Source organism: Thamnophis elegans, chromosome 4 (genome assembly GCF_009769535.1).
Source record: "Thamnophis elegans isolate rThaEle1 chromosome 4, rThaEle1.pri, whole genome shotgun sequence".
In the NCBI taxonomy this organism is placed as follows: domain Eukaryota; kingdom Metazoa; phylum Chordata; class Lepidosauria; order Squamata; family Colubridae; genus Thamnophis; species Thamnophis elegans.
Window position 1 is genome coordinate 104541918 of NC_045544.1, and position 27616 is coordinate 104569533.

Sequence of the window (27616 nt, forward strand, 5' to 3'; positions counted from 1 at the left end):
AAAAGCAGAGACATCACCTTGCCAACAAAAGCCTGTATATGGTTTTTTCAGTAGTAATGTATGACTATGAGAGTTGGACCATAAGGAAGGCTGAGCACTGAAGAATCGATGGTTTTGAATTGTGGTGTTGGAGGAGACTCTTGATTTTCCTCTAGACTGCAAGGAGATCAACTCTTTGGAAGGACAGATACTGAAACTGAAGTTCAAATACTTTTGCCACTTAAGGAGAAGAGAGGATTCATTGGACCCTGATGTTGGGAAAGATTGAAGGCAAAAGGAGAAGGGGACAGCAGAGGATGAGATGAATAGAATGAATAGTGTAGCAATGAACATGAATTTGAGTAAACTCTAGTAGTAGAGGACAGGGGAACTTGGCGTGCTATGGTCCATGGGATTGTGAAAGGTCTGAGACAATTTAGCGACTCAACAACAAAAATAATTTCTGTGGGGAAAAAAGATTGTAGCATGGAGAACAATTGTACATACCATATAAAGTATCTGCAATATTTCTGAGGGAGAAATCCTAATTAGAAGCAAAAAGGCATTTGTTAGATGTCTTTACAACTGTGTGTTTGATGTCATAAAAATATTCCAAGGAGTGATATTTTCCCTTTTTATACAGTACACTGCAATATGAGCTGCTGTATTATATATTGTTATGTGCACCTAACAAGGTTCCATAAATAATCACCACCATACCAGAGAAGTACAAAATGTTTCATTTCAACTTTAAACCAATTTTGACATCATTGAGAAAATATAATTATAAAATGTATCTGCCACGTTACCACAACTTAATGAAAACAATGTTCTTAATAAGGACTAGTTTGTTAAAGACATACTGAAATATAAATAACTAGCATTCTGTCAAAAGGGTCCAATAATGAAATTATTATTTTAGGATTACAGTAGTTCAAACTTGATTGTTATAAAATAATAGTTTTCAATGCTTGTATGAAGATGCCATCAAAAAATTAATTCCAGATAACTGTCAAAGCAAAGTAAATAATATCATTAAGTGCAATATTTTTCAATGAGATTATGTACCAATTAAATCCTGAATTATTTAAAAAGTGCATGCATTGTTCACATATTTGTTACAATTATAAACTACCAAGTCAAAAGCAACCATATTGGGCATATTTCCAGATTAGTTGAGTAGCATCTGTTGAATTAAATATGGATAAACATTAATATCCGACATTCGGTATTTTTATATGAGTTGCAGTAGTTGTTGCTACTATTGTACTATTTTTTTCTTATAAATACATGTAATATGTAAATGAGAGTATGCAGATTAGGAGAAAATGTATTTCCTTCTTTAATTTTACTGCATAAAAAGATTAATAAAATGCCTTGCTAGAATTAGTGTGGAATGTCATTAGAGTAACAGGTCTAACAGCCATAGTTCCTTGTTTGACCTTATTAGTTCAAAGATGTCTGGGGAGTGCGACTCCTCCATAGCTGTGCCAATTAATAATTATAAATTCAGAGAGTACCAAGTTATGGAAAATCAGTATGCATTTCTTCTCTCATAATTACTAGCTTTGATACATACATAGTCTAAATTAACAGCAATTTCTAATGCCAAGGGCAGACAAAGCCCTGGTAATAGTTTCAATTAACAGAGAAGAGCTTTCTCATGTTATTATATTTTCTTAATCAAGCAGGTACGGATGGAGATTCTCAGACATCCAGGTCACGGTTGTCCCAAGATGTTTTGCTCCTCATCCAAGAAGCTGAAGAAGCTTCTTGGGTGAGAAGCGAGATATCTTCAAAGAAACAATAAAGTCCAGTTGCCATTTGAAAAAAACACTTTTGGGATTTATCAGGTAGGGCAAATTACTGAGCTAAATTCCTCCCCTTCCCCCCACTTTTTTGCAAACTTAATAATCCATTGTTGTTGTTGTTAGCCATTGTGGATTTTAGTGGTATTGTTTGGTGGGAAACAAAACTTTAAGCCATAAAATAGGCACTAACAAAATCTCCCTCCACATGACAAAATAGAAAACTCCAGGTAGCCCTGCATACTAAGTGGCAATACCGCGTGGCACGACAAAACCGTGCTCGACTAAAGCGCGCCCGATTAAACCGCGTCGCTGATGTCATCAACAGGGTGACAACAGCGAGCGCAGAGAAAGAAGGGCGCTTTAAATAGCGCTTTGAAAGCAAGCCGATTCAAGTTAAGGGTTAGGTTTAGGGTTAGCTTTAGGGTTAGGTTAAGGGTTAGGGTTAGGGTTAGGTTAAGGGTTAGGTTTAGGGTTAGGTTAAGGATTAGGATTAGGTTTAGGGTTAGGTTAAGGGTTAGGTTTAGGGTTAGGTTTAGGATTAGGTTAAGGGTTAGGTTTAGGGTTAGGTTTAGGATTAGGTTTAGGGAGGTTAGGTTTAGGTTTAGGGGTTAATTTTAGGTTTAGCGTTTACAGCGTGCTTCTGTCTCCGCACTGTTGTCGCCCTGTGATGACGTCAGCTATGCAGTTTCGTCGAGCGCGCTTTAGTCGAACGCGGTTTTGTGGTGGAACCGCAATACCCATTCAGTTGTGTCGGACTCTTGGTGATTCTATAGGCCAAGTCTCTCCAGATCTTCTGATCTTGCACTAGAGGTAGTCCTTGTTTTAGAATGGTTCATTTAGTGACTATTCAAAGTTACAATGTCAGTGAAAAAAAGTGACTTATGACCATTTTTCCCACCACCTTTGCAGCATCCCTGATCAAAATTCAGAGACTTGGTAACTGGTTCATATTTATGATGGTTGCGGTGTCCTCTGTTTACATGATCTCCTTTTGCAACCTTCTGACAAGTAAAGTCAATGGGAAAGCCATTAACACACTCAACAAACTGTGTCACTAACAACTGTGGCAAGAAAGCTCGTATAATGGGGCAAAATTCACTTAACACATGTCTTAGCAACAGAAATTTTGGGCTCAGTTGTGGTCGTTAAGTCCAGGACTACCTCTACTTCTTTGCCTGCATACTAAGCTCCCTGAAATCTACTATTTAACTTCAGCTGTCAAAAACATTGTACCTGGTTTGATCTGGAGATGAATCAAAGCCTTGTTTACAGTAAGGTTACTTTGCTCTGGATCTTATTTATTTGCTCTTGGCAGTTTAAAGTACAGGTAGTCCTGTAGGCCACAGTTGAGCCCAAAATCTCTGTTGCAAAGTGAAACATTTGTTAAGTTTCACTTAAGTGAATTTTGCCTCATTTTACAACCTTTCTTGCTGCAGTTGTTAAGTGAATCACTGCAATTGTTGCATTAATAACATGATTGTTAAATGAATCTGCTTTCCCCATTGACTTACTTTGTCAGGTCACAAAAGGTGATCACATGACCCTGGAACACTGCAACTGTCATAAATATAAGTCAGTTGCTAGGGATCTGGATTGGTTTATGTGACCACTAGGATGCTGCAATGTGAAAAAGGGTCATAAGTCACTTTTTTCAGGGTCGTTGTACCTTTGAATGGTTACTAAATGAACTGTTGTAAGCCGAGGGCTACCTGTATGTGCAATTTTCGTTATTATCATAATCACATTATTCCAAGGGGAACCTTTACCTTTACAACTCTTTTGAGATTTCGGTTGGCGGTCTGCCATATATGATCCACCCCCACAGGGAACCAGCTTAACCTGAGGTAGATTTGGTCAATTGCCGACAATATATCACTTAACCCATTCTCTCTTGCCGCAAGAACTAGCGCTCCGAAATCGCCACCCTCCCAATTCCCACTAAAGTATCTTTATTCCACTTCCCACCACGGTGAGTCCGGCAAATCCCTCGCAACCACGGATTTCTCGGTCTCTAGTTCTCAATAAATACATATAAATAAAAAAAGGAGAGGCAGCTTCCACCAGACCATCCGGAACGAAGCGAAACAAAAAACACCGGTCCCGGAGATCAGCAAGGTCCTCTCTGCCCCTCCTCGTCCTTCCAGCGTCTTACCTTCCCTTGCTCTCCTCAGGCAACGCGCTCCGGCTGCCCCGGATGTTGACCAGAGGCCGGATCCGCGGGAGGAGAATTCATAGAAGACCGCAGAGTGTAGAGTCACGCGCAACCTGCGCCTGCTTTGAGCTTCCAAGATGATTGCTCGACTCCCCGCCGACTAATCTTGTGTAGCCTATACAAACGTTGTTGCATGCCAAGATATTGTTGGCCAAGGATTTATAGGAGTAGACCGGTATGGGAAGGAATCTTAGCCAGAAAGAGCCGAACTCTATGGAAAGCAGGGTGTTTCGAGAGAAAAAGTCTCTTTGAAGGCCATTCCTAGAATAGAATAGAATAGAATAGAATAGAATAGAATAGAATAGAATAGAATAGAATAGAATAGAATAGAATAGAATAGAATAGAATAGAATAGAATTCTTTAATGGTCAAGTGTGATTGTACACACAAGGAATTTGTCTTCGGTGCATATGCTCTCAGTGTACATAAGGAGAATAAAAATACATTCATCAAGAATAAAAAGATAAAACAGTGATAATCAAGGTTAGTAATAAGCTATCAAATCGTACAGGAAACAATAAAAACAACATAAATTGAAAAATACAAGCAACATGATTATAGTCATAAGTGTGGAGAGATAGCTACTAGGAAGGAATAATATTAATACATTCTTGGTAAATTATTGACAGTGTTGTGGGAATTAATTGTTTAGCAAAGCGATGGCATTCAGGGGAAAACTGTCCTTGTGTCTAGTGGTTCTGATGTGCAGTGCTCTATAGCGTCGTTTTGAGGGTAGGAGTTTAAACAATTTATGTGCAGAATGTGAAGAGTCTGTAGACCTATTTTTACAGCCCTTATTTTTTACTTCATGCTTGTGACAGGGAATGGGCTCAGCACCACAAAAATAATTAGCTGGAGGTGTTAAGATTGTAAGGATCTGTGTATTTCGACAATATAAAGCTTGCGAAGTCCGCTGTTGTTTTTAATCCCCGTGGGGCAACCGAAACAACAACATAAATAAACCCGAGGGCTACGGCTACGGAAACTAAACTCCACTGCCGGTAACTCTAGGATTTCAGAGAGAGAGAGAGAGAGAGAGAGAGAGAGAAAATCACGTGCTTTGCTCCTCCGGAAACAGACGTGGCCGGCTTCTTTGGGCGTGTGATGATTGGTCGTTGCCGGCCGTTTCGGACGGGCTCCCGCTGCAGAGAATGAAGCGGAGAAAGCTGGAGCCCCGCAGGGGGGCTGCGCTTGTGCCCCTCTTGCTATGGGGGCTCCTGGAAGCGAAGACGGCGGCGGCGGGCGGAGGCAGCCGGTCCCTCCCGCAGTTTAGCGACGACGTGCCTTTCCGAGTACACTGGCCGGGCAGAGAATTCATCCTGGTGGGTGGCTTTCTGCCTGGAGAAAATGAGAGTTTTTAGACCCGGAGAAATAGAGGGAGCCGGGGAGGAAAGGGGGCGGGAAGAGGGACCAGTATATGCCGAAGCGAGGAGGGGCGGACCGGCGTTTGCCAGGTTTTCGTAAGATTGCTGGAAATGAAGTGGGGGATTACGGGCGACCGCCAAGTCGTCTCCAAGAAAGACCACCGCTTTAACTCTTTGCTTGTTGCCGTGGACTGTAGCCGTATTTATGCCAGAGTAGATAGTTGTGGGCTTAACACTGGCTGGTTGTAGGATATTACTCGCCGATCGCCTTCTTTCGTTTTGCCAATCAGCCAACGTGGTTGAGCTGTCTTTCCTCCGGGCTGTTGGTCTGAGCGCCGAGCTCGGCAATTTGGTTGCAAACGTTTCGTAGGAGACATCGTCAGTGTGCTTTGAAGTGATGATGTCTTTCTTCTTCTTTTTTAAAGGAAACTGGGATTGATCTGTGTGTGGTTGTCAGTTCCTGTACCTAACTGAGCCTTTGTGCTCCAAGGCACTTTCTCACACTGAAGGCCAGCTTGTTATCTTCTTGCACCACGAGTTACTCAGAGTCATCTATAAAAGAGAATATTTGCAGCACAGGGTTAAAATGAAAGGTCCTTGGTGCCTTCTGAGTTTGTTTACTTGCACATGTTTCATTACTCTAACTAGGTAACATCATCAGTGCTAGTACTGATGATGTTACCTAGTTAGGGTAATGACACATCTGCAAGTAAACAAACTCAGAAGGCACCAAGGATCCTTCAGAGTCATCTGTTCACTGTTATAAACACTCAATACTGGACATCCTCTATGGAAACACTGAATGAAATTGGATGACTGATGTGATCCAGCAGGGTTGCTCTTTACCACTGAAGTTGCTGTTAATTTTTTTAAAGTCAATTCTAGTTGTCTCCACAACAAAAACCCTGTGAGGTGGATTGGGCTGAGAGAGAGTAGCCCAAATAATTGTCAGAGATAGATTAGAAAAAATGTAAGTCATTAAGAAAATCAGGCTGATTTTGTAAAACAAAACTGGCTCATAATGTCATTCAAAGCTAAAATTCAACATTTCCTCTTAGCTATTTACTTTAGACTTAACTGAGCCTGGATCGTTTCCAGACATGTTGAACAATTTTCACAATTCTCCACTAGTGGGCCATACCCCTAGAGGTTATGCAGTTTGGGGAAGGTTTCAGATCAGTGTTTCTCAACCCCAACAATTTTAAGAAGTGTAGACTTCAACTCCCAAAATTCCCCAGCTATTATTATGGTTGATAAACATTATATTTTGTTTGATTACATGCCATCAAGTTGCCAATTTGTAGCAACCACATAACAATAGCAATAATACTTAACTTATATACCGCTTCACAGTGCTTTACAGCCCTCTAAGCAGTTTACAAAGTTAGCATATTGCCCCAAACAATCTGTGTCCTCATTTTAGCCACCTCAGAAGGATGGAAAGTTGAGTCAACCTTGAGCCTGGTGATATTCCATCTGCCAAACTGCTGGCAGCCAGTGATCAGCAAAAGTAGCCTGCAGTACTGCACTCTAACCACTGCATCACCGCAGCTCTTTTACTTCCTTTGCTTTGCACTGCTCTGATCTTTGTAGTTATAGCTGCTTAGCAGTATTTGAATATCCTTTCCAAGGTCTTCAAGGCTATTTTATCAAGTGCTAACCTGCAGCATATTTTTGATTGATTGTTTCTTTATTGATGATGGTGGAACCTAACAAGCAGAAGAAACATTGTATGAGACTATGAATATTGTTTAAATAAGGGGTTGGTTTTTTCACTCATGAAGAATAGCAATAGCACTTATATACTGCTTCACAGTGTTTTGCAGTCTTCTCTAAGTGGTTTACAGAGTCAGCATATTGCCCCCAACAATCTGGGTTCTCATTTTACTGACCTCGGAAGGATGGAAGGCTAAGTCAATCTTGAGCCGGTGAGACTCTGTCAGCAGTCAGCAGAAGTAGCCTGCAGTACTGCATTCTAACCATTGCACCACCACTCCAGATTAAAATGGATTGTTGACCATCTTTTTGGGGTTTATGAGCAGATATTATTTTTAGAGCAGAATTACATTTTCCATAATTGGTGGGATAAGTTCCACTGAATTACGTATTTCTAAAAATGTTCTCTGTCAAGGTCTATGAAGATTTATTTTCATGGATTCTGCCTTGTTACAGTGTTAAATTGCTGAAGGGCATGATGTATACACAGAAACAAAGCTATGAAGAAAACAACTCGGGAGCATGAGCAATTTATGTGGATAGGCTGTAAATTAGTAAAACATAACCCTAATTTCCTCTGTGGAAAGGAGTGTCTTAGCAACTCCAGTGAATTATGCTTGATAAGTGTTTAAGATTTTCAGATATATGGACCAATTGCTTATTGTAAAAGGTAATAAATGGTGCTATGAGTAGCAGCAATACCTGCTTTCAGGCTGTGGGAACTAATGAATCATCCTCTGTGTAGCTGAGAACATATCATGCAACTATTATTCAAGCACTAAAAAAAAAATTTTTTTTGCAAAAGCTATTTTGTAATTGCTATGATATTTATAAATAATCAAATGACTTTTTAACTTCCCTAGTCATGGGATAGAAAGGGAGCTTGCTTTAAAATTTCATCTGTAAATAAGACACTGCTTGCATCTTAATCAAATAGCTTATTTAACAGTAATGTTTTCTATAGCTCTAAGTATAGACCAGTGTTGGCGAACATTTTCAGCATTGAGTGCTGAAACGGGAGTACACGTGTGTGCCAGCATCCGCCCGGAGCACATGCACATGCCAGGAAGATCTTCCGGGTTCCAGTATGCACATATGCACTGGCCAGCTGGTCCTTGAGCGAACATGCTTGCCATAAACTGGAAGACCTGGTGGCCGGTGCACATGTGCGTGCCGGAAACCAAAAAATCATCTTCCTGGTGTGCGCATGTCCACCGGCCACCAGGTCTTCCAGTTTCTGGCAAGCATATATGCACAAGGACCAGCTGGCCAGTGCATATGTGCATACTGGAACCCGGAAGATCTTCTGGCTGCTCTTCTGGTTTCCAGCACTCTGGAAGAAGTGAAGACCAGCTGGCCAGTGCACCGGAACCTGGAAGAGCAACAGGTGACAGCTCAAATGACCAGAAAGATGGCTCTGTGTGCCACTTCCGGCACGTATGCCATAGGTTCGCCATCATGAATATAGATTGCAATAGTGTATATAGCAAGTCTGTAAACTCATTTTTATCTAACAAATCTAAGCTTGCTTCTTAGTAATTTTGGTTTGTGTTTCTTCCTCTTAAGCCTACTGCTGGTGTTCTATACAAAGAAGATTATTACATCATTATGACAACAGCAGATAAAGAAAAATACAAGTGCATTCTTCCAGTATTAGCTAACGGAGATGAGGCAAGTTATTCTAGAACCAATTATAGAAACCTACAATACATTTTATATAAAATATTTAAGATGCACAGAAGGAATTAAATCCAATGCAAGATCATGGTTCCTTAATTGCTGTGAATTGTTAGCATGCCAAGTATGTAACTTGACATAAGGAGGTTTTAATTGATAATTGGCAAAAGATAACTTGTGTTAAAAATTAAACATGCACCATAAAATGCCTTTTAACTTGTTGAGTTTGAGTATAGTCTTGAAAGCGTGTATCTTTTAAGAGCAATTTATGCTCCAAATTCTTTTGGAAAATGATTTAATTTGTGGTATAAAGTAATCTTATTTTAAAATTGTCTCAATACATGGTTAAATAGAATATGTCATATCTGTTATTGTGTTTTTAATTTACAATAGGCTACTGAGATATCAACTAAAATCCTTGGACAAATAAGCAATATGCTGATAATTTTATCTAGCTGTTAATTTTTTTGATATTATGAAATAATATTGTTTTATAGGTGGTTCTATAAAGGTTGAGCCTTTGTAGGTCACAACATGGTCATAAAAGGCATGTATTAACTTAGCAAAAATTTATGCTGTAAAAACTATTCTGCAAAATTCAAAAGCAGTTTAATTCAAGGAAGGTATGGCTGATGTTGATATTCATAAATTCTTCAGATAGTTTAAAGGTTCTTTAGATCCAGATCAATTTTTTGAATCTGAATTGAAGAAATTCAGATTGAATCCTGTTCAGTTTTTGAAAAAGTCTAAGGTATTCTGTTGCATGAATAATAGAAGTATTAACTGTCTGATAAATATGAAAGCTGGTTTGGGCCTTGGGTTTATAAATTTTTTATTTATTTTCTAGTAATTTGTTTTTTCCTGTAGATTTTTAGAAATTAATAAAATAAATTATTCAGTACATATACAATTAATAAATTTGCTAATATTCTTAATTCATTTGAAATAATAATTCTCTCCAATTATTTCTATTTTAGGAGGAGGACAAGGATTATAAAGGGCCAAGCCCAGCTGAACTGTTGGAACCTCTGTTCAAGCAAAGTAGTTGCTCTTATAGAGTATGTTTACTTTGGTTTGAGATAAGTAGTTTTAAATCCCGAATAAATTGATCTAAACACTTATAAATTTGATATACTACATAAAAATTTGTATTATTTTCCTGTGAAGTTTTTTTTAGAATAGCTTTTATTTTTAAAAATGTGCATAAATGTTTTTCCATGGTGGGTAGTACAGAATCTTTCCATCTTTGGGCATAGAATAGCCTCACCGCAGTAATCATATAATAAAATAATCTTCCATGACTCTTTTCTAGATGCATTCATAAGCCCTGAAACAAAAACTTCTAGCTGTACTTGAACATTATTCTTTAAAATCCTCTGTATCCCTATGTGTATTTGAATCTAAAATTATTTAGCTTTTACATGTCCATCAAGCATGAGACAACTTCCCTTCATATTGTTCCCATTTCCAACATACATTTGGAATGACTTTTTCAATTCTAGATAATTTTTTTGGCATTATTTTCAAACAATACCTCATTTTATAAAAATACTAATTAAGATCATAGCATAATGTAAATATTCAACCCTTTTAAATTGTTAATTTGACTATCCAAAAGCAGAATATATGTGTCAATTATTTTTAGATTGAATCATACTGGACTTATGAAGTTTGTCATGGTAAACACATTCGTCAGTATCACGAAGAGAAAGAAACTGGACAGGTATGTATAATTTCACCCTCAAATACATTTAAAAAAAACATTAAATTAGCATTTTGTTCAATACTTCGGGTCCTTCTAAATTATTACTTTAACAAAGATTAAATCATTGGAGGAGAAGTGATGATTATGAAAATAAATGAAAATGTCTTTCTTATTTATAGAAAATAAATATTCAAGAATATTATCTTGGAAATACGCCGAGAAAGAGCCCACCACTAGATCCAGGTGGGTTACTTTGTTTTTAAATGCTAATGAATAAAATAGGAAGAGTGTCCCATGTTACACTGTTATTCCATGAGCTGCACTGGTTTGCTTCTGCATGCAATTCAAGTTGTTGGCTATCACCTTTAAAGCCATGTAAGCTAATTGAAGAACCATCTCACCCCAATGGGATTGAGCTGCCCTACTAATGCCAGCAGAAAGGGCATACTTCTGTTAAGGAATTTTGGCTGCCAGAGTCCAGAAGAGCCTTTTCTCCTCCCCCCCTCCCCCCCGGTGAGATCCACTTCCATCCTTTTGACCTTCTGTTAGGGCCCAAAGACCTGGCTTTGATTGCGGCCCCAACAACGGTGTATCACGCTGGAGGTGGTTCATGGATTAAGTGAAAACTGCACCTCCACCCCACCCCCCATCTTTAATATATTTAAAGGAAGTACCCTGGTTCCTTCTTCCCCATTTTTTTATTGTAATCTTCATTGTTATTATAACTATTTATTCGTAATGGTTTACTGGCTTTTATTGTTGTAAGCCACCCAGAGTTGCTTCGAGAGATGGGCAGCAAACAAATCTAATAAATAAATAAATAGTCATTATGACTTATTCATGAAAGAAAATAGTAAGAGTAAGGCTTAAACTGTATAGAAAATACACCTTCTCTAATTCTCAGTGAAAATGTGATTTCAGTAGAAGTTAAACTTTGTTAATTACCTCTTTTTTCATTTTATCATACAGCTAGTCCTCAATTTACAACTATTACTGAGCCTGGAATTACAGTAGCAAATCATGTGGTTATTAAGCAGTCACCACATGACTGAATTTGATTTTACAACCTTTTTTTGGTGGTCATGGTTAAGCAAACACCATAGTTGTTAAACAAACTGTGGTCATTAACCCATTTTTCCAGTGGGTGTTTCTTGCCAAAGTAAACACTGGAAACTGACAAAAAACATTTAAAAAAACACTGTCACATCACTGCAGAACCCTGCAAAAGGTCATAAATGCAAGCCAGTTGCCACGTATCCAAAATGTGGTCACATGACTACACTGAGATTGGCATTGGCACTTTGAAAATTGATCTTAAGTAGCTCTGGGAAGGTCCATTGTAACTTTGAATGGTTGCTAGAGAGGACTATCTGTATACTGATGTTATCTTGCTATTTGAATCCTTGCTTAGAAAGAATTTGTCAATTACATGATAGCATGAGGAATTATTTATTTGTTTAGTGTATGGCATATCATACATAGACTAGCAATATAAATTAACATTTCAACTAGATTAGTAGATCCCAATAAAACACAATAGTCAAAAAGATCTATGTTCAAATATCAATGTCTAGGCCATTTAACCATTGAAGTGCAACATTATTTATATTTTTAAAAAATCAGATACTGGACCAATATATGCCCTCAGCTTACAACCAGATGTGATCTACAGTTTGAAATGAGACCCTGCAGTAACACCAAGGGGAGAATACTATACCCCATTTATACAGAGTCCTAACAAGACACCATGTGAGGTGCGAATCCTATTCAGGATTGTCCATTGCTGACCTGGAACTTATTTTGTGGATCATTTATATGTTGTCCTATAACTGGGCATTCAGTGACCCCTTTGGCTTTCCATTGGGAATTGATGTTAAAGTTGTTGGGCAGATGTTGTGCAAGTGCCAGTCGAGGTATCCTGGTTTTGAATCTTCCTGCTAATAAATGAGGAAGGTTGGCATGCACTGGAAGGAGTGAATTGTTCATAATTTTTCTGTATTCTCTCACTAGTGCATTGTGGTGCTATTTGGCTCAGAACAGGAAGCCAGCAAATTGAAATGGTTTTAATACATCCACTTATAATCCTCATAGTGTTGTTGAATCTGGTCTCTAACTTACTAGTGTGGCAGTTGTTAAGCCATACAGGAGTACAGTATCTCCCCTATAGGGTAGCTCTGAGCAGCTTACAGATTATAAAAACAAATAGAAAAATAATTAAATATATTAAAGTATTAAAACCATACAAATTAGAATTTTAAAATTATACAAAACCCAAAACTAAATGGAATCTGTAGCATTTTGTGCACACTACTATATTATATACACACAGAGAGAGACATTTTATGAAAACGCCTGTTCATGCATTTGCACTTTTTCATAATTATTGAATCAAATCAGGATCACCAAACCTATAGCTAATAATTTATCTTTGAATAGCCATACTATCTTATTCCATACCGACTTTATGTTATACTCAGTCAAGTATTAGAATTGTGCTAAAAGAAAATCTTCCTTTCAAAATATTTAGTTTTCTGTATAGAGAAATAAAAACACAGGTATTGGTTACTGGTGGTAAGAAGAAGTGTTTTTTTCTCAATATTTTCCAGATCAAGAAGAAAATGAAATTGAAAAAGATACAGCAAAAGAGGCGAGTGAGAAATCTACAATTTCACTTATCCCATAGCCAGCTTTTCTTAGTAATTCATATTTGCTCTTAAATTTCTGTAGTTTCACTTTTCATAGTGGTTAATGCATGCTTGCTTTTCTTGTAGCATGACAAAAGATAATAATGACAAATGTGATTTTATTTATTCATTCAATTTGATGCCACCCAACTCCAAATAACTCTGGGAAGCTCACAATATACTAGATATTATTAAAACTAATGTAATTGGAAGAAACAAACAAAACTAAACTAGACCAGAAGAAAAAGAAAGAACAAGATAGTAAATTCAGCAGACACCATAAAATATCCCACCACCTCCAACATGCAGTGAAGGGGGTTCCAGCCAGCCTAGCCCAAGGCCTGGAGGAATAACAAGGTCTTTGTAGTCCTCCAAGCACCAACAGGATGGGAGACTTATTACTTCTGCCAATCACCTCCCTGCGACCAATAAGATCACACAGATTGGGCCTCCTCCGTATTCCATCGGCCAGCCAGTGTCGGCTGGCAACTACAAGGAGGAGGGCCTTCTCAGTAGTCGCCCCGACCCTTTGGAACGAACTCCCCGTGGAGATTCGTACCCTCACCACCGTCCAGGCCTTCCGCATAGCCTTGAAGAACTGGCTAGCCCGTCAGGCCTGGGGATGAAGATAGTTGCCCCTCCCGAATGATGAATGCATGTTGGTTACTGTTTTTATTATATGTGTCTTTGTTATTGTCTGCATTTCCCCTTCCCTGATTTTATGTGAGCCGCCCTGAGTCCCCTCAGGGAAAAGGGCGGCCTACAAATGTCAATAAAATCTAAATCTAAAATCTAAATCTAACATAAGACAATGTCAAAAAAGTCATAAGAAATAAATAAATTTCTTAGTACTTTTGACTACATTCAGACCATTTGGTATTCTATATGGTGAAAGACTATTTGTATCACTTTCCAAGATAATGCTTATATTTCTCTCTATATTTTACAAATCTAGATTCCGACAAAAAATATAGAAGGGCAGATGACTCCATATTTTCCTATAAGAATGGGAAATGGCACACCTTGTAGCCTGAGACAAAACCTTCCCAGATCAAGCACAGTGATGTACGTCTGCCATCCAGAAGCAAAGCACGAGATACTTTCTGTGGCTGAAGTCACTACTTGTGAATATGAAGTAGTTATTTTGACTCCGTTGTTATGCAGCCATCCTAAATATAGGTAAGGAATTGAAATAACAGCTATCATTGTAGGCTAGAATTAAAGTAAAATGTTCTATAACTATCTTTTTTAATTCTTCTTATCACAGCTCTTAGTAGTGTTTCCAGATTATTGCTTTAGCTGAGGTTTACTTTACTCTTACAAAATGAAGTACTCAAGGCACGTTTTGTCCTTTTCCCCATATTAAATAAGGGGATCACTTATCCATGGTATATTATTACTCTGCTATTTTTTCCTCTTTCTGCATGACTGCTCAGTATTTGTATTTCTTATATCCAAGAATGCTTGACTCACAGGCACGGCTAGAGAGAAGTCAGTGGACCTAACCAGACAAACATGACAAATAAAAACATTTTAACTTTTTTAATGTTACACTCCCAAGCTATGATTTAAACATGTGTCTCCTATGTAATATTGTCCTATGATTCGCAGATCACCAGTGTATGCCATTTCATACATACCAATAGAAAGCTTAAGTATCTATAGCACTATACTAAAATACAATCTTAACACAAAATAATCTGGATGGATTTAGGTGCAGTTTTTCTACTTTATCTGAATATGCATTACACTGTGAGCCATTGCATTCTGTGATTATTAAGAAGCTCAGTATAAACTTTTTTATTCTTTGGACAGATTCAGAGCTTCCCCGGTGAATGACATATTTTGCCAGTCACTGCCAGGATCTCCACTTAAACCTCATAAATTGGAACATCTAGAGCAGCAGCAAGAAATGATGAAGATGCCATTTAGAAGAGCCAAAGAGGTTGGAAACTGAAAGTGTGGGCACTGATGTCATGTTTGGGACATAAATTGCAACCACCCTCTATCATATCTGGCTTTTTTGTTACTATATGTGTAAATACTATTTTTTTTTAAAACATTTAGAAGGCTGTTCAATTCCAGCCTTCCAATTGGGTGGCAAATAACAAAACAAAATTTGAAAATAATTAATCAAGGAAAATATAGTAATTAACCTGAAGGGAATAATCCATATCCCTGCACATATACTATTAATTAGCAGCCATTGAGCCTCATGAACCCTTTTAAGTCAGTACTGAATCCTCCTGTATTTAAAAACAGTGGATGACCTAATATTGTCAAAGAGAGAGAAGGCTTCTTCGTAGCTATATTACTTAAGTTATGCCTGTTCTTATATTCCTATAAGACAAAACCAAGGTTATTTTTTTCTGTTTATGCAGAAGCAAAGAAGATTGTGAAATTGACACATTATTATCATTACATCAGAGCAGCCATGGCTTTGTTGCCTAGATATAACAGAATTGTAATCAAACATAGCTGGAGAACATTAGATTTTAAAAAAAACATTCAAATTTAGAACACTGCATGCCTTGGGTTTTTTCCTTGCATTTATATATTGTAATTGGTCCCTAAAATTAATATTTTATGTGTTTAAGACTTTAATTTGAGTGCAGCTTGTGAGTATTTTCTGGTATAGACTGAGGATGCTGACTAAGGCTCCCCTGGCATTAATCTTAATGTATGTAGTAAGGAAACATCAGTTGTCTTTAAATCTTAGTAATTTTTAATTTGCAGGAAGAAATCAGTTCAGCAAAAGAAGAAAAATTTTCCTCCTTCCACAAACCGGTTGCTGTTGGGACATCTCAGCTTTTAACAGTTGGAACAACACACATCTCCAAACTGACAGATGAGCAGCTCATTAAAGAATTTCTTAGTGGGTCTTATTGCTTCCATGGGGTAAGAATCACAATTTATGAACCGTATATACATATATTTTATATGATTTGCGGGGTTTATATAAAATCTGGATATGGAAGTGGTTTTTTTTATATCTCAAATCAGACTTTATGAGGCTTATACATACCTGTTTCTGGAAGACTTATAATACTTAAAAAAGTAGCCCTGATGAGAATCTCAAACTGGTTCCACTCATAGTTTTATTACCTCCAATGTTTCCCTTTTGTGTACAGTTCCTTTTAAAAAAGTCCCAAACTTTATAAATAAATGTGTACTCAGTATGTGTGAATCACATTTTCCTTGATATTTCAGAATTTAGCTCTCAAAAAACTCTTTGCTGTCATTTCTCCAAACTTACATATGGTTTAAGGAATTCTTGGATTCAGCCAGATAAAAGACAACACACAGGGTTTTTATCCATAGCATAATCAAGGATAAAAGGGAGAGAAGGGGGCAATGGCACGACGTGCGATCTTGGTTCTCTGAGATCGCAGTCAATATTTCTGCCACTGGACGGTCCATTCGGACCTTAACTGTCCCACAGAGAGGTGATTGAGAAGGGCACCTCCTGCTGATCTCAGGGACACTGCAAAGTCCCTATAAGATCCAGGAATAGTCTTTTTTTCTGGCGACAGAAACGCAGCTAATGAAGCTGCTGAAGTTGGGACAGGAAGAAAGCGAAAAGAGAAAGTGTGTCAAATTGGTGAGGAAATTTTATTATTAGAAAAAGAGACTACCCTCCCCCCCAAAAAAAATTAAGTTAAATTAAAATTGAAGATAGAAGACTGTAAGCGGCGAAATCAATCTATATTAAACTTAGTGTGTTATCCTGTTTCTATATTTTTTCCCCATGGTTGGAATTTTTGCAAAGGCTCCCTATTTTTTAAACTGAATGGATTAATTTTTTCTTCTTTTTTTACTTTTGCTTACACCTATGGATTAAAATTTTCCTTCTTTTTTTTATAATGCTTGATTGGATTGTTTTTGATCTCCATTTAAGGGTTTTTTTCTTTCTTAAGCTTGGAATATAAAGAAGATAAGAAGGATTATAAAGAGGGTTGTAACAACAGGAGGAAAAGCAGTTACACTGCCACTTAGAGGCTGGAGGCTGGATACATTGTTTTTTCTTCTTTGTCTTTGATCACTTGAGATTCAAGGTTCTTTCAGTTTGTTTACTGACAGTGATAGTAGGAAGAGCACAAGTTGTTTATACAGGTGCTTTTTGGGAGTTCTATCACTAGCTATTGGAGGGAAGACAACATTTGGACTTGAAAGATAATAAATGAACCTGTTTGAAGTTTATTAAAATAGCCTTGAATCCTATGGTGGCAGTGCCTGCAAAATTGGAAGAATGGCGCAGCAGGAAAAAGAAACTGTAACATTGCAAATGATTATGTTTGAAATTCAAAATATATTAGTTGTGACAAAGAGAATTGAAAATAGATTGGAGAATATGGAATACAAAACAGAAAAATTTGATGGAAAAACTGAGGATGTTTATCAAATGAAGAATGTGGAGGACAGAGTTCAAAAAATGAAAGAAAAAAAATGAGCAAAGAGATAAGAAAACTGTGGATACTGACAATAAAGTGAGTGTGGTTGGTAATGGCAAGAGCGGAATATGGAAAGGGCAGAAATCTACCCCAGACTTCAAAGCACATTAGAAGAAAAGAGAGAAAAATTGACGGAGAGAAGGAGAGAAATCTTCACAGAAGCACCAGTGATAACCAAAGATAAACTGATGGAAAGATCAGATGCTGAGTTTCAAGCTTTTACGAGATACGAAAGGAACAACATGTTGCAAAGAGATTTCATACAAGATTTATTAAGAAAGTAATTAGAATATTAATGCTAAAAATGGCAAGAGATATAACACTGCACTATTACTGGAAAGATACAGGTAGATGCAGTGAAAATGTATAATAAAAACTAAGCTAAATTTAGTTTACTAGTATGTATAAAATGAAGTGACAATAGCTATGTTATATTGTGATTAATAATGATAACAATACATATAGATATATTCATTTGATAATATGAAATTTTATATAAACAACACATGGAGAATATGAGAGGAGGTTTATAAGCTTTATCTAGAATATGTTATAAAGATGTATTGCGATTGGATGATTTTAGGATGATTTAAGGAGCCGAGGTGGCGCAGTGGTTAGGGTGCAGTACTGCAGGCCACTTCAGCTGACTGTTATCTGCAGTTCAGCGGTTCAAATCTCACCGGCTCAAGGTTGACTCAGCCTTCCATCCTTCCGAGTTGGGTGAAATGAGGACCCAGACTGTGGGGGCAATATGCTGACTCTGTAAACCACTTAGAGGGCTGAAAGCCCTATGAAGTCTAACTGCTATTGCTATTGCTATTAATAGAATGTTATCATATTCTAGATTTTGAATATTATATATAAAAGGATGTAAAAACATTTATAGTCAAATTAAGGTTGAGATATAATAATTCTGTTATACATGAATATATGTGAATTTAAAATTTGCAATTTGATATGAAAAGCAGGTGATGACTATGGAAGAGATGCATGGAAATACTGTAACCAGCTGACACACTTTCTACAATTTGTAATGGAAGATTGTTTTTTTATGTTTGTTTGTCTTTGTTCAAAAATAAATAAAAATTGTTTTAAAAAAAGGATAAAATGATATTGGACTCTCTACTAAATGGACTCAGTCAGATAATTAGACATCCCTATTAATACATTTAAACAGAAATTAAACCCCCTTTTTTCTGTCTTCGAAACAATGTAATGTATTGTTTTATTACCTAATTGCTTTACCATTCTAAGATTAACTCTACCAATAACATGTCCCTTACACTAATATAATTGTGTGCCTACCCTAAAAGGTAATTGCTGCTAATTCCCCGAATATGTTAATGAAGGGCTATAATTAATACTCAGCTTGCAACCTTTCATGGTTAGCACAATCTTGGTGTTCTGCTTGGTGTCTTCTACTCTTCTTCCAGGCATTTGTACCAGACAAGAAAAGTCCACCATACTTTTGTCTTCCCAGCATAATGATTTCTGTGCCATCTTCTCTTTGATGATTTTGAACGATCCAGGAATCTTGAGCAACTGAGACTGCTTAAGCCAATTTTTACCTGGAAGCCACTTTATCATTTCCTTTCCTTTCACTCCAACCCCAATTCCTTCCTACTCACTAGATTATTGCAGGATATGGTGGCTAAGATGCTGAGCTTGTCAATCAGAAGGTCAGCAGTTCAACAGTTCGAATCCCTAGTGCCGGGTAACGGAGTGAGCTCCCATTACTTGTCCCAGCTTCTGCAGTTTGAAAGCATGTAAAAATGCAAGTAGAAAAAATGGGAACCACCTTGGTGGGAAGGTAACAGTGTTCCGTGGGTCTTTGCCATTTAGTCATGCCAGCCACATGACTACAAAGACATCTTCAGACAGTGCTGGTCTTTGGCTTTGAAAAAAAGATGAGCACCGTCCCCTAGAGTCAGGAACGACTAACACATATGTGCGAGGGGAACCTTTACCTTTAACAAGATTATAACCCTATCTCTATGAGAGAGACAATGCATATGATAAACCTAATCTGGTTTTATTTTCCTTAGCTTTTTTCCAGGCTCAGCTGATCAGCATAGTGCAGTTTGTATGTCTAGAAAATTGGCAGGAAGAGAATTTCCAGAGGCAGATTATGCCCATCTTTTCTATTTTGTCACATATATAGATATGTATATTTATTTATTTATTTATTTATTTATTTATTTATTTATTTATTTATTTATTTATTATTAATAAAATTTATATGCCGCCCAATCCCGAAGGACTCCGAGGGGCTTACAAAAAGAAAAAGAAAACAAAAGACACATAATGAACACATAACAATAGAAAACGGTTTAAAATAGCAACATATATTCCCCATGGAATAATTTAAGGCACCCTTAAATTATTCTCATTCATAATACAGAGTTTTGGGCATATGCATGCCAAGCATTAGAACACCCATTCTGAATTTAAAAGGAAGCTCTTCTTCATTTTGATATGGTTTTCTGTAAAACAATATATGACTTGGAAGTGAATATATTGTTTTGTACTACATGCATTTTTAGTATCCCAAGAGTTTACAATCTATTGGTACTCAATTTTAATACATGTTTCAAAATAAAACTGGAAGTTTGCAATACAGAAAGTGAAATAGAAGTATCAGATGGAATAGAGGGAATTATTTTAGCAGTACTGTTTTTCAGACTAGAACAAATACTAACCAGTCTAGTTCTCATGGTAAGCAATCTATTTCTGGGCTATATAACTTGGGGGCTGAACTATAACATAAGTACAGAAGGCTTACCCTGTGTAATGTCAATCTTGTTAATTTGCATATTTTGTTCAAATAATTGAAAAGCGTTGTAAATAAAAACTTAGCATGAGACCAGAAATCACCTTTTCACCCTTTTATCTCAAATTTTTTTACAAAGCACATTTCATAGATTAAAATTGTCTTAAGCTTCCAGAACAGAGCAAAGTAGAAATTGTGGCTTATTTAATTTCAGTTTGGTCTCTGGTTAAGGCACCAGACTAGAAACCAGGAAAGTGTAAGTTCTAGTCTTGCTTAGCCATGAACGCACGCTGAGTGACTTTGGACTAATCACTCTCTCTCAGTCCAATCCACCTCACATGTTGGTGATTGTGTGGAAAATGAGAGAAGAAAGGAGTACTGTGTATGTTCATCACCTTGACTTATTTATAAAAATAATAAGGGTGAAATAAAAATACACAAAATATATTAGTTGTTGTGCTACTGAATGTTGTGCTCTGCCTAAACCTGTTTTTTCTCTTAGGGTGTTGGCTGGTGGAGATATGAATTCTGTTATGGCAAGTACGTGCATCAGTATCACAAGGTATATATAAATAATCATTGGTAGTCTGTTCCACTAGATGGCTACATGTTTCTATTATTGTCCATAAAGAAGAATCTGAAAGTACAGATTTAAAGTTCATAAATTCATTGTTGCCTTTACTACTAGGCTCGGCAGAGATGAAATATAGGAAGTCACCTAACACTGTATTAGATCTTTGGCCCATCTAATCTAGCATTCTGCCCTGGAAATGATCTGTTCAGCACTGCATGCAGGTAACTGCGTGACTTGGAATCCAAACTGGGCAGGAACATTCATTCGTCACCCACCCACCCTTCCCCAACCCCTTTTTTGTCTTTTTTTAATTTTGTCCCAAGGAATCAGGGAAGGGGAAGGAGATAGATTATTCCTATTTTTATTGTACATAGTATCATTTCTTCTGTCATCTCAAACCCCTTTCAGGACTATTTTGGTCAGAAAAGTTTTTGAAAATATTTTCCCTTTCATTTCTGTCCATTTCGGATTTTTTCTTTTTATCCCCTCCTGCATTTATCTTCTCTCTGGGCATTCTCTTTAGAATAAAATCAAGCCAAGAGTAACATCTTCCTTATCCCTGACCTACATAAACTCGGAGCAGTTCTTTCAGGTTTCAGCAATTTTCACATATGTCTACCCTCAAAGACAGAATCTGGCACCTACTACATGCAAAACACATGCAGCTGCATCAAGCTATAGCTGTATGAGGTTCATGCTATAATAAAAATAGACCAATATTCAGTTATGTGCCTTGGTCTGTCTCTGATATTGTCAACCCAGGATGGGCAAACCAGTAGCCAGGCATTAGAGCAATGGTAGCATTTGGGTGGTTACAGGTGTTACTTTAATTCTGCCTCATAATGCCATATATGGTAAGAATGGACTGTTGGATACTTGCCATGAAGGGTTTTTTCAGTTTGTTATGACGGATGTCATACTTAATCACTCTTATTGCTCAAGAGAAATGCAATCATACGACCTAAAGTCTCCTATTACATTACTAATTCCCAGATCCTCCTTCCTGTCTTCATTCAACCAATTTCCCTGTACTAAGAATAGCAGAACATGCTCATCAAGATATAACTAAGGATAAGCAAAAGAAAAACAGACTTCTAGTTAGTTAAAACCATTGCCATTTAAATATAATGGAGGAAGCCTACCTGGAGCCAATTGGGTTCATAAGGATAATTTTATTATGGGGAAACTGCCATAACAGCATGAATATTGATTATTGTCCACCTTAGAATATCTGTTTAGGGTGGTATAAAAAACAGAATTATGCATGGATTATATGAATTATATGAAAATTATATGAATTATATGAATAAATAACCAATAAAATATATTACTTATTTTAGGATAAAGAAAATGGCAAAACAACTATAGTTGTGGGGACATGGAACAAAGAGGAACACCTTGAATGGGCACAAAAAAATGTGGCTAGAACATATCACCAGAAAGACGATGACCTGCAAACAGTCAAGTATGCACAATTTGGCTTTAAAATGATGGCTTAGAAAGAGGGTTGCTGCTTTGTACTTTTAAAACATAAGTGTAGTCTCCAGCTGATTTTTAAGTCCCACTTACTTTCAGTATCCAACCCAGGATGGAATCTTCAATGTTGCATAATATTGTATCTCATGCTTTTAAATTTTTAGATGTCCCTTCACTGTATTTTTAAAAAATATTTATCAGCCCACCTATAGATGAATGGATGGGTAATTGCTTATGGCTCCCTTTCTAAGAAATGTTGGTTGTAAAGATGGATTGCATATTATATTCCTTTGTACTGAAGACATATTTGAGATAAACAAAAATAATGAAATTTAAATGCAAGATATCTAAACGTGCTAAATATTGTATAATTGTTTTCTGATATTCAACTCTAGTTGAGGATTTTGTTCATATATTTTATAGTAATTGTATAGAAGACATATGAAAGCTTTAAGCTTTGGACCTTAAGCAGTGAGTTTTAAACGTGATTATTGCAATCAGAGTCTTTCCTGACAGGATGGTGTCTCACTACTATGGCAATGGAGATGTTTGTGACTTAACTGACAAACCTCGACAAGTGACTGTGAGATTGAAGTGAGTTACACTTAAAATAAATACTCTTTGTACTGACTAATTGAGCTATATATGTTTCCTAAGGAAAAGATGCCTGGACCCTTAAAGTGCTCCTTTTTTCCTTTACTAATTATTGGGCACAATTCATATTTATATGTTACAAATAATTTGAGAATTACCTGCAAGACAAGTGCTAACACTGATGATGTTACTATTTGGGTAATGAAATGTCTGGAAGAAAACAGCCAAGCTCAAAGAGAACCATTCAATCCTGAGCTACAACAATGCTCTTCTAAATACCAGATTCACCAGGAAATGTTATCTAAAAGCATAATTCTTTGCTCGTATTGCAGCAAGACTTGGATCCTCTTTAGAGATGATTCATAGACCACTATACTAATGGAAAACAATGTTCCTTCTAATTTTTTTTCAGTGTGAGCAGAAAAGTATAGTGTTTGGGCGGCACATTTTCATGCCTGAGCACCTGAATTTTTTTCACAGATGTCACCTAAGACAACAACGAAATCAGTATTATTTGAAACTCAAAGTTATGTTTATTCAAGGTACCTGCTTAATTAAAAGTGTTATATAATATCAGTATCACTTAACAACGCTCCTGCTTAGCAACCAAAATGTTGGCTCAGAAAGTCTGGCATTTGAAGCACGCAAGTCTTAAAGCTGTTGTTACAAGATCCTTGCACCCCTAACCCTTTAGGGGAAAAAAACCCAGGGGTCTTCAAACCTGACAGCTTTAAGACTTGTGGACTTCAACTCCCAGAATTCCTCCTCCAGTCATGTTGCAGCAATGTCATCTGCGTGGATCTGCTCCATCTTCGGTTTTTTTCACAGGGGGCAGGGTTGCCGCTGAAGATGCCAACGAGCCCCCGCCGCCACTAGAATAACTGCTGCCGCCACCTCCTCCTCCTCCAACAGCACCACCACATTTGCTGCCCAGCGCTGCAGCTGAGGTGAAGCGGTGCCTCCCCCTCTGCTCGGAGCACCTCAGCTGGGCACTGTGTTACCCCTGCTGCCACCCCCACCTCCGCCGTGCTTTTGAGAAGCCATGAGGCCTTTGTTCCTGCTCCCGCCCCCTCTGCCGCCTTCCTACTAACTCCCGTGGCCTCATGGCTCCTCAAAAGCACGGGGGAGGAGGAAGGGGGAGGAATAATGCGGGGGCCAGCTCAGGCACTGTTTTACAGTGGTTCTCCTCTTACCTCTCGGACAGGTCGCAGTCGGTGTTAGTTGGGGAGCAGAGATCGACCCCTAGGCCCCTAACGTGTGGGGTGCCTCAGGGTTCGGTCCTGTCCCCCCTTCTTTTCAACATCTACATGAAACCGCTGGGTGAGATCATTCGACGGCACAGGATAAAGTGCCATCAATATGCGGACGATACTCAATTGTATCTGTCCGCCCCGTGCCAACTCAACGAAGCGATGGATGTGATGAGCCAGGGGCTGGATGCTGTTAAAGACTGGATGGGGGTCAACAAGCTTGTGCTCAATCCAGAAAAGACCGAGTGGCTGTTGTGTTTCCCTCCCAAGAATTGGCCAAGTACTCCATCTCTCAGGCTGGGGGGTCAAACTATACGCCCCTCAGACAGGGTTCGCAACTTGGGAGTCCTCCTGGACCCACAGCTGACCTTTCGAACATCATTTGTCAGCTGTGACCAGGGGGGCATTTGCCCAGGTTCGCCTGGTACACCAGTTGCGGCCCTACCTGAACCGGGAGGCCCTCACAACAGTCACTCGTGCCCTTGTGACCTCTAGGCTGGAATATTGCAATGTGCTCTACATGGGGCTGCCCTTGAAGAGCATTCGGCGACTCCAGCTAGTCCAGAATGCGGCCGCGCGAGCGATAGTGGGTGCACCTTGGTTCACCCACGTAACATCTATCCTCCGCGAGCTGCGCTGGCTACCTGTTGATCTCCGGGTGCGCTTCAAGGTGCTACTTATCACCTATAAAGCCCTTCATGGTAGTGGGCCTGGGTACTTGAGAGACCGCCTACTGCCAATTACCTCCACCAGACCGATTCAATCGCATCGATTAGGCCTCCTCCGAATCCCATCTTCTACCCAGTGCAAACTGGCAACTACCCGGAGGAGGGCCTTCTCGGTGGCTGCTCCGTCCCTTTGGAACGAACTCCCCGTGGGGATTCGGACCCTCACCACCCTCCAATCCTTCCGCGCTGCTGTAAAGATCTGGCTGTCCCGGCTGGCCTGGGGTTAAGATTATAGCCCCACTCGAATGGTGTGAATGTTGCGTTTTTCTCTTTTAATATGCTGTATTGTTTATTGTTTGCTGTTTCCCTCTCCCTTTTGAATTGTGAGCCTCCCTGAGTCCCATTAGGGAGAAGGGCGGCATACAAATAAAGGCAAAAGTAAAAAAGTAAAAGTAAAGGTGCTCCGTGTGGAGGGGGAGGCACCACTGCCATGGGCGGGGGTGCTGGCGGGAGCTTTGGCGGCTTCATCTCAGCCGCAGAGCCGGGCGCAAGCGGCTAGGACTGGCCGCCCACAAAGGACCTCCCTGAGCTTGCTTTGCTGAACATGGGGCGACTGATGCTAGTTTGAGCGGGCGCAGGGGAGGTCCTTTGCGGGTGGCCAGTTCTAGCCGCCTGCAAAGGGCTTCCCCGTGTTTGCTTTGCTGAACACGGGGCGACCCATGGTAATGAATGGCGCAGCCGGTGCCTAGGAGGTCCTAGGAGATCGGCTGTGCCATGTAAGCTCCTGCCGCCATCCCCACGCCTGTGGAAACCTTAGATTTTCTGACGCCCCTTAGCCTCCAGAGCTGCGCACCTTAGAAGGAATGGTGATTGAAAATCTTGGGGCTTGAAGAACCATTTTCTTAATCTGCTTTGTCTACTTCCTGTTTTAAGGTGCAAAGAATCTGACTCTCCTCATGCAGTAACTATATATATGGTGGAGCCTCATTCCTGCCAATATATTCTTGGGGTATGTGTTTGAGATCTTGATCTAAACTATGTTGACTTCTAGGGGGGAAAATTTCCCATGAAAAATGTATTTCATTTAGAGAAACATGAAAGTTCTAGTACTAATTTTTCATTAATATGGACCGAATGCCTTTGATAATATGACACAATGCATTTTCCTAGAGTAGGGGTGTCAACCTCGCGGCATCGTGTCACATGATGCATCATGACTTTTTTCTCCTTCACTAAAATGGGGGTGGGCATGGACAGCACGTGACACATTCTGGCCATGGGCCATGAGATTGACACCCCTGTTCTACAGCATTAGGAATGGAGTGACGTGACAACAATGTGGCATAGATGTCAGATGTATACCATAATGCTTTCCCATAAGTTTTTATTTTTTGGTAATAGTCTCTGTGATATTAAGTAAATTTCAAATTGGATAGAACTTTCAGGTCTGTTTAGGTCATATTTAATATCGGAATCCACGACAAAAATGTTGGTAGACAAAGTTGTTATTTAAAAAAAATATTGCAGTTAGACTACACACACCCCAAAATTAAAGATAATATTAAACTGTTATAATATTATGTGAAAAAGACTTCGAGAGATAGGGCAAAGAAATGCTATGCAGGGAATGGTCAAATAAGTGAGGGAATAGGCCACAACTGCATAATGGGTGTAGAAAGAGACTAAGAAGGGACCCTCCCTAGCTTCTCAAGATATAAAGGAAATAGCATGAAACTTGTATGTTCAGATTTGCAAGATTCTGTTAACCTAGCCTTACAATAAAGCAGAATTAGCCTGTCTGGTCATATTTCCTATTTGGAATAACCAGGAAGACTGACAGATTTTTATTTTATTTTTTTGCAAAAATGCATTTTATCCCAAATAAAATGTTTAAATGTTAAAAACATTGGGCACAATTTAGCCAAAACCGTAAGACCTTTACACAGACTCTGTTAATTAAAATATATTTGTGAGCAAGTCAGTGGATTTTAACTTTTTTTGAGAGCCTTGTATATACATAAGATGTTCAAAAAGCTTGACCAATCATATTTTGATTGCAAGATTATCCCCCGATAATCTTTTTCTAACTCCAGAGCATCAGATTTACGAGCACTAAGTTTATAGTAGCTTTTTGGTCACAGTTGTTTGATTTGATTTTTTCCCCATGACTTATTTTGGTCAGTTTCATTGTGACTAACATCTTTGTAAATATTTTTTTCTTTCCAGGTAGAGTCACCAGTTATCTGTAAAATTCTGGATACGGCAGACGAGTATGGACTGCTTTCCGTGCCAAGTTAATGACATGGTAAATTATTGGACATTCAGAATCACAAAGCTGAAGGAAGAAAAGTACACCTGCAGTTCTCCTTGTGAACCAAGGGTGAAAAGAAGTACAGAATCAGAGGAATTCACCAGTAGACATACAGAAAGAAAAAAAACTATTGTGAATTATTTTGTGAATATTATATGTATATAAGAGACTATGATAAACTTTTAAAAAATTAAAATCTAATCTTGGACACTTTCATTTACTCTAATACAGAATGGAGTCTCTTTTAATATTTACTTTTTCATGTTATGAAAGATGAAAATAAGATTCTGTTTTGATAATATATCAAAATACTGTTAAATTTCTCCTTAGTTCAAGGAGAGCAGCAACCTAGAACTAAGGAGAAATTTCCTTAA

General features: G+C 38.3%; 2 protein-coding genes across 3 annotated transcripts in view; one reads left to right on the forward strand and one right to left on the reverse strand.

The window, feature by feature from the left end:
- Positions 1-3980, reverse strand: part of ASB3 (ankyrin repeat and SOCS box containing 3) — a 55052-nt gene extending 51072 nt beyond the window's left edge. Inside the window, exon 1 of one of the 2 annotated variants that reach the window (XM_032215252.1) lies at positions 3943-3980. The gene's annotated coding sequence lies outside the window, so the exon portion shown is untranslated. Of the gene's footprint in view, positions 1-486; positions 514-3942 lie in introns of those variants that run through there. The other variant, XM_032215253.1, reaches the window with a different exon arrangement.
- Positions 3981-5053: 1073 nt separating this feature from the next.
- On the forward strand, positions 5054-27616 carry ERLEC1 (endoplasmic reticulum lectin 1). Its single transcript, XM_032217116.1, has 14 exons — positions 5054-5324; positions 8649-8753; positions 9737-9817; positions 10405-10482; positions 10644-10707; positions 13071-13111; positions 14104-14327; positions 14964-15093; positions 15885-16046; positions 20872-20931; positions 22284-22408; positions 22936-23013; positions 25865-25940; positions 27158-27616. The coding sequence occupies exons 1-14, from the start codon at positions 5154-5156 to the stop codon at positions 27227-27229; spliced, it is 1467 nt and encodes a 488-aa protein (XP_032073007.1). The 5' UTR covers positions 5054-5153; the 3' UTR covers positions 27230-27616.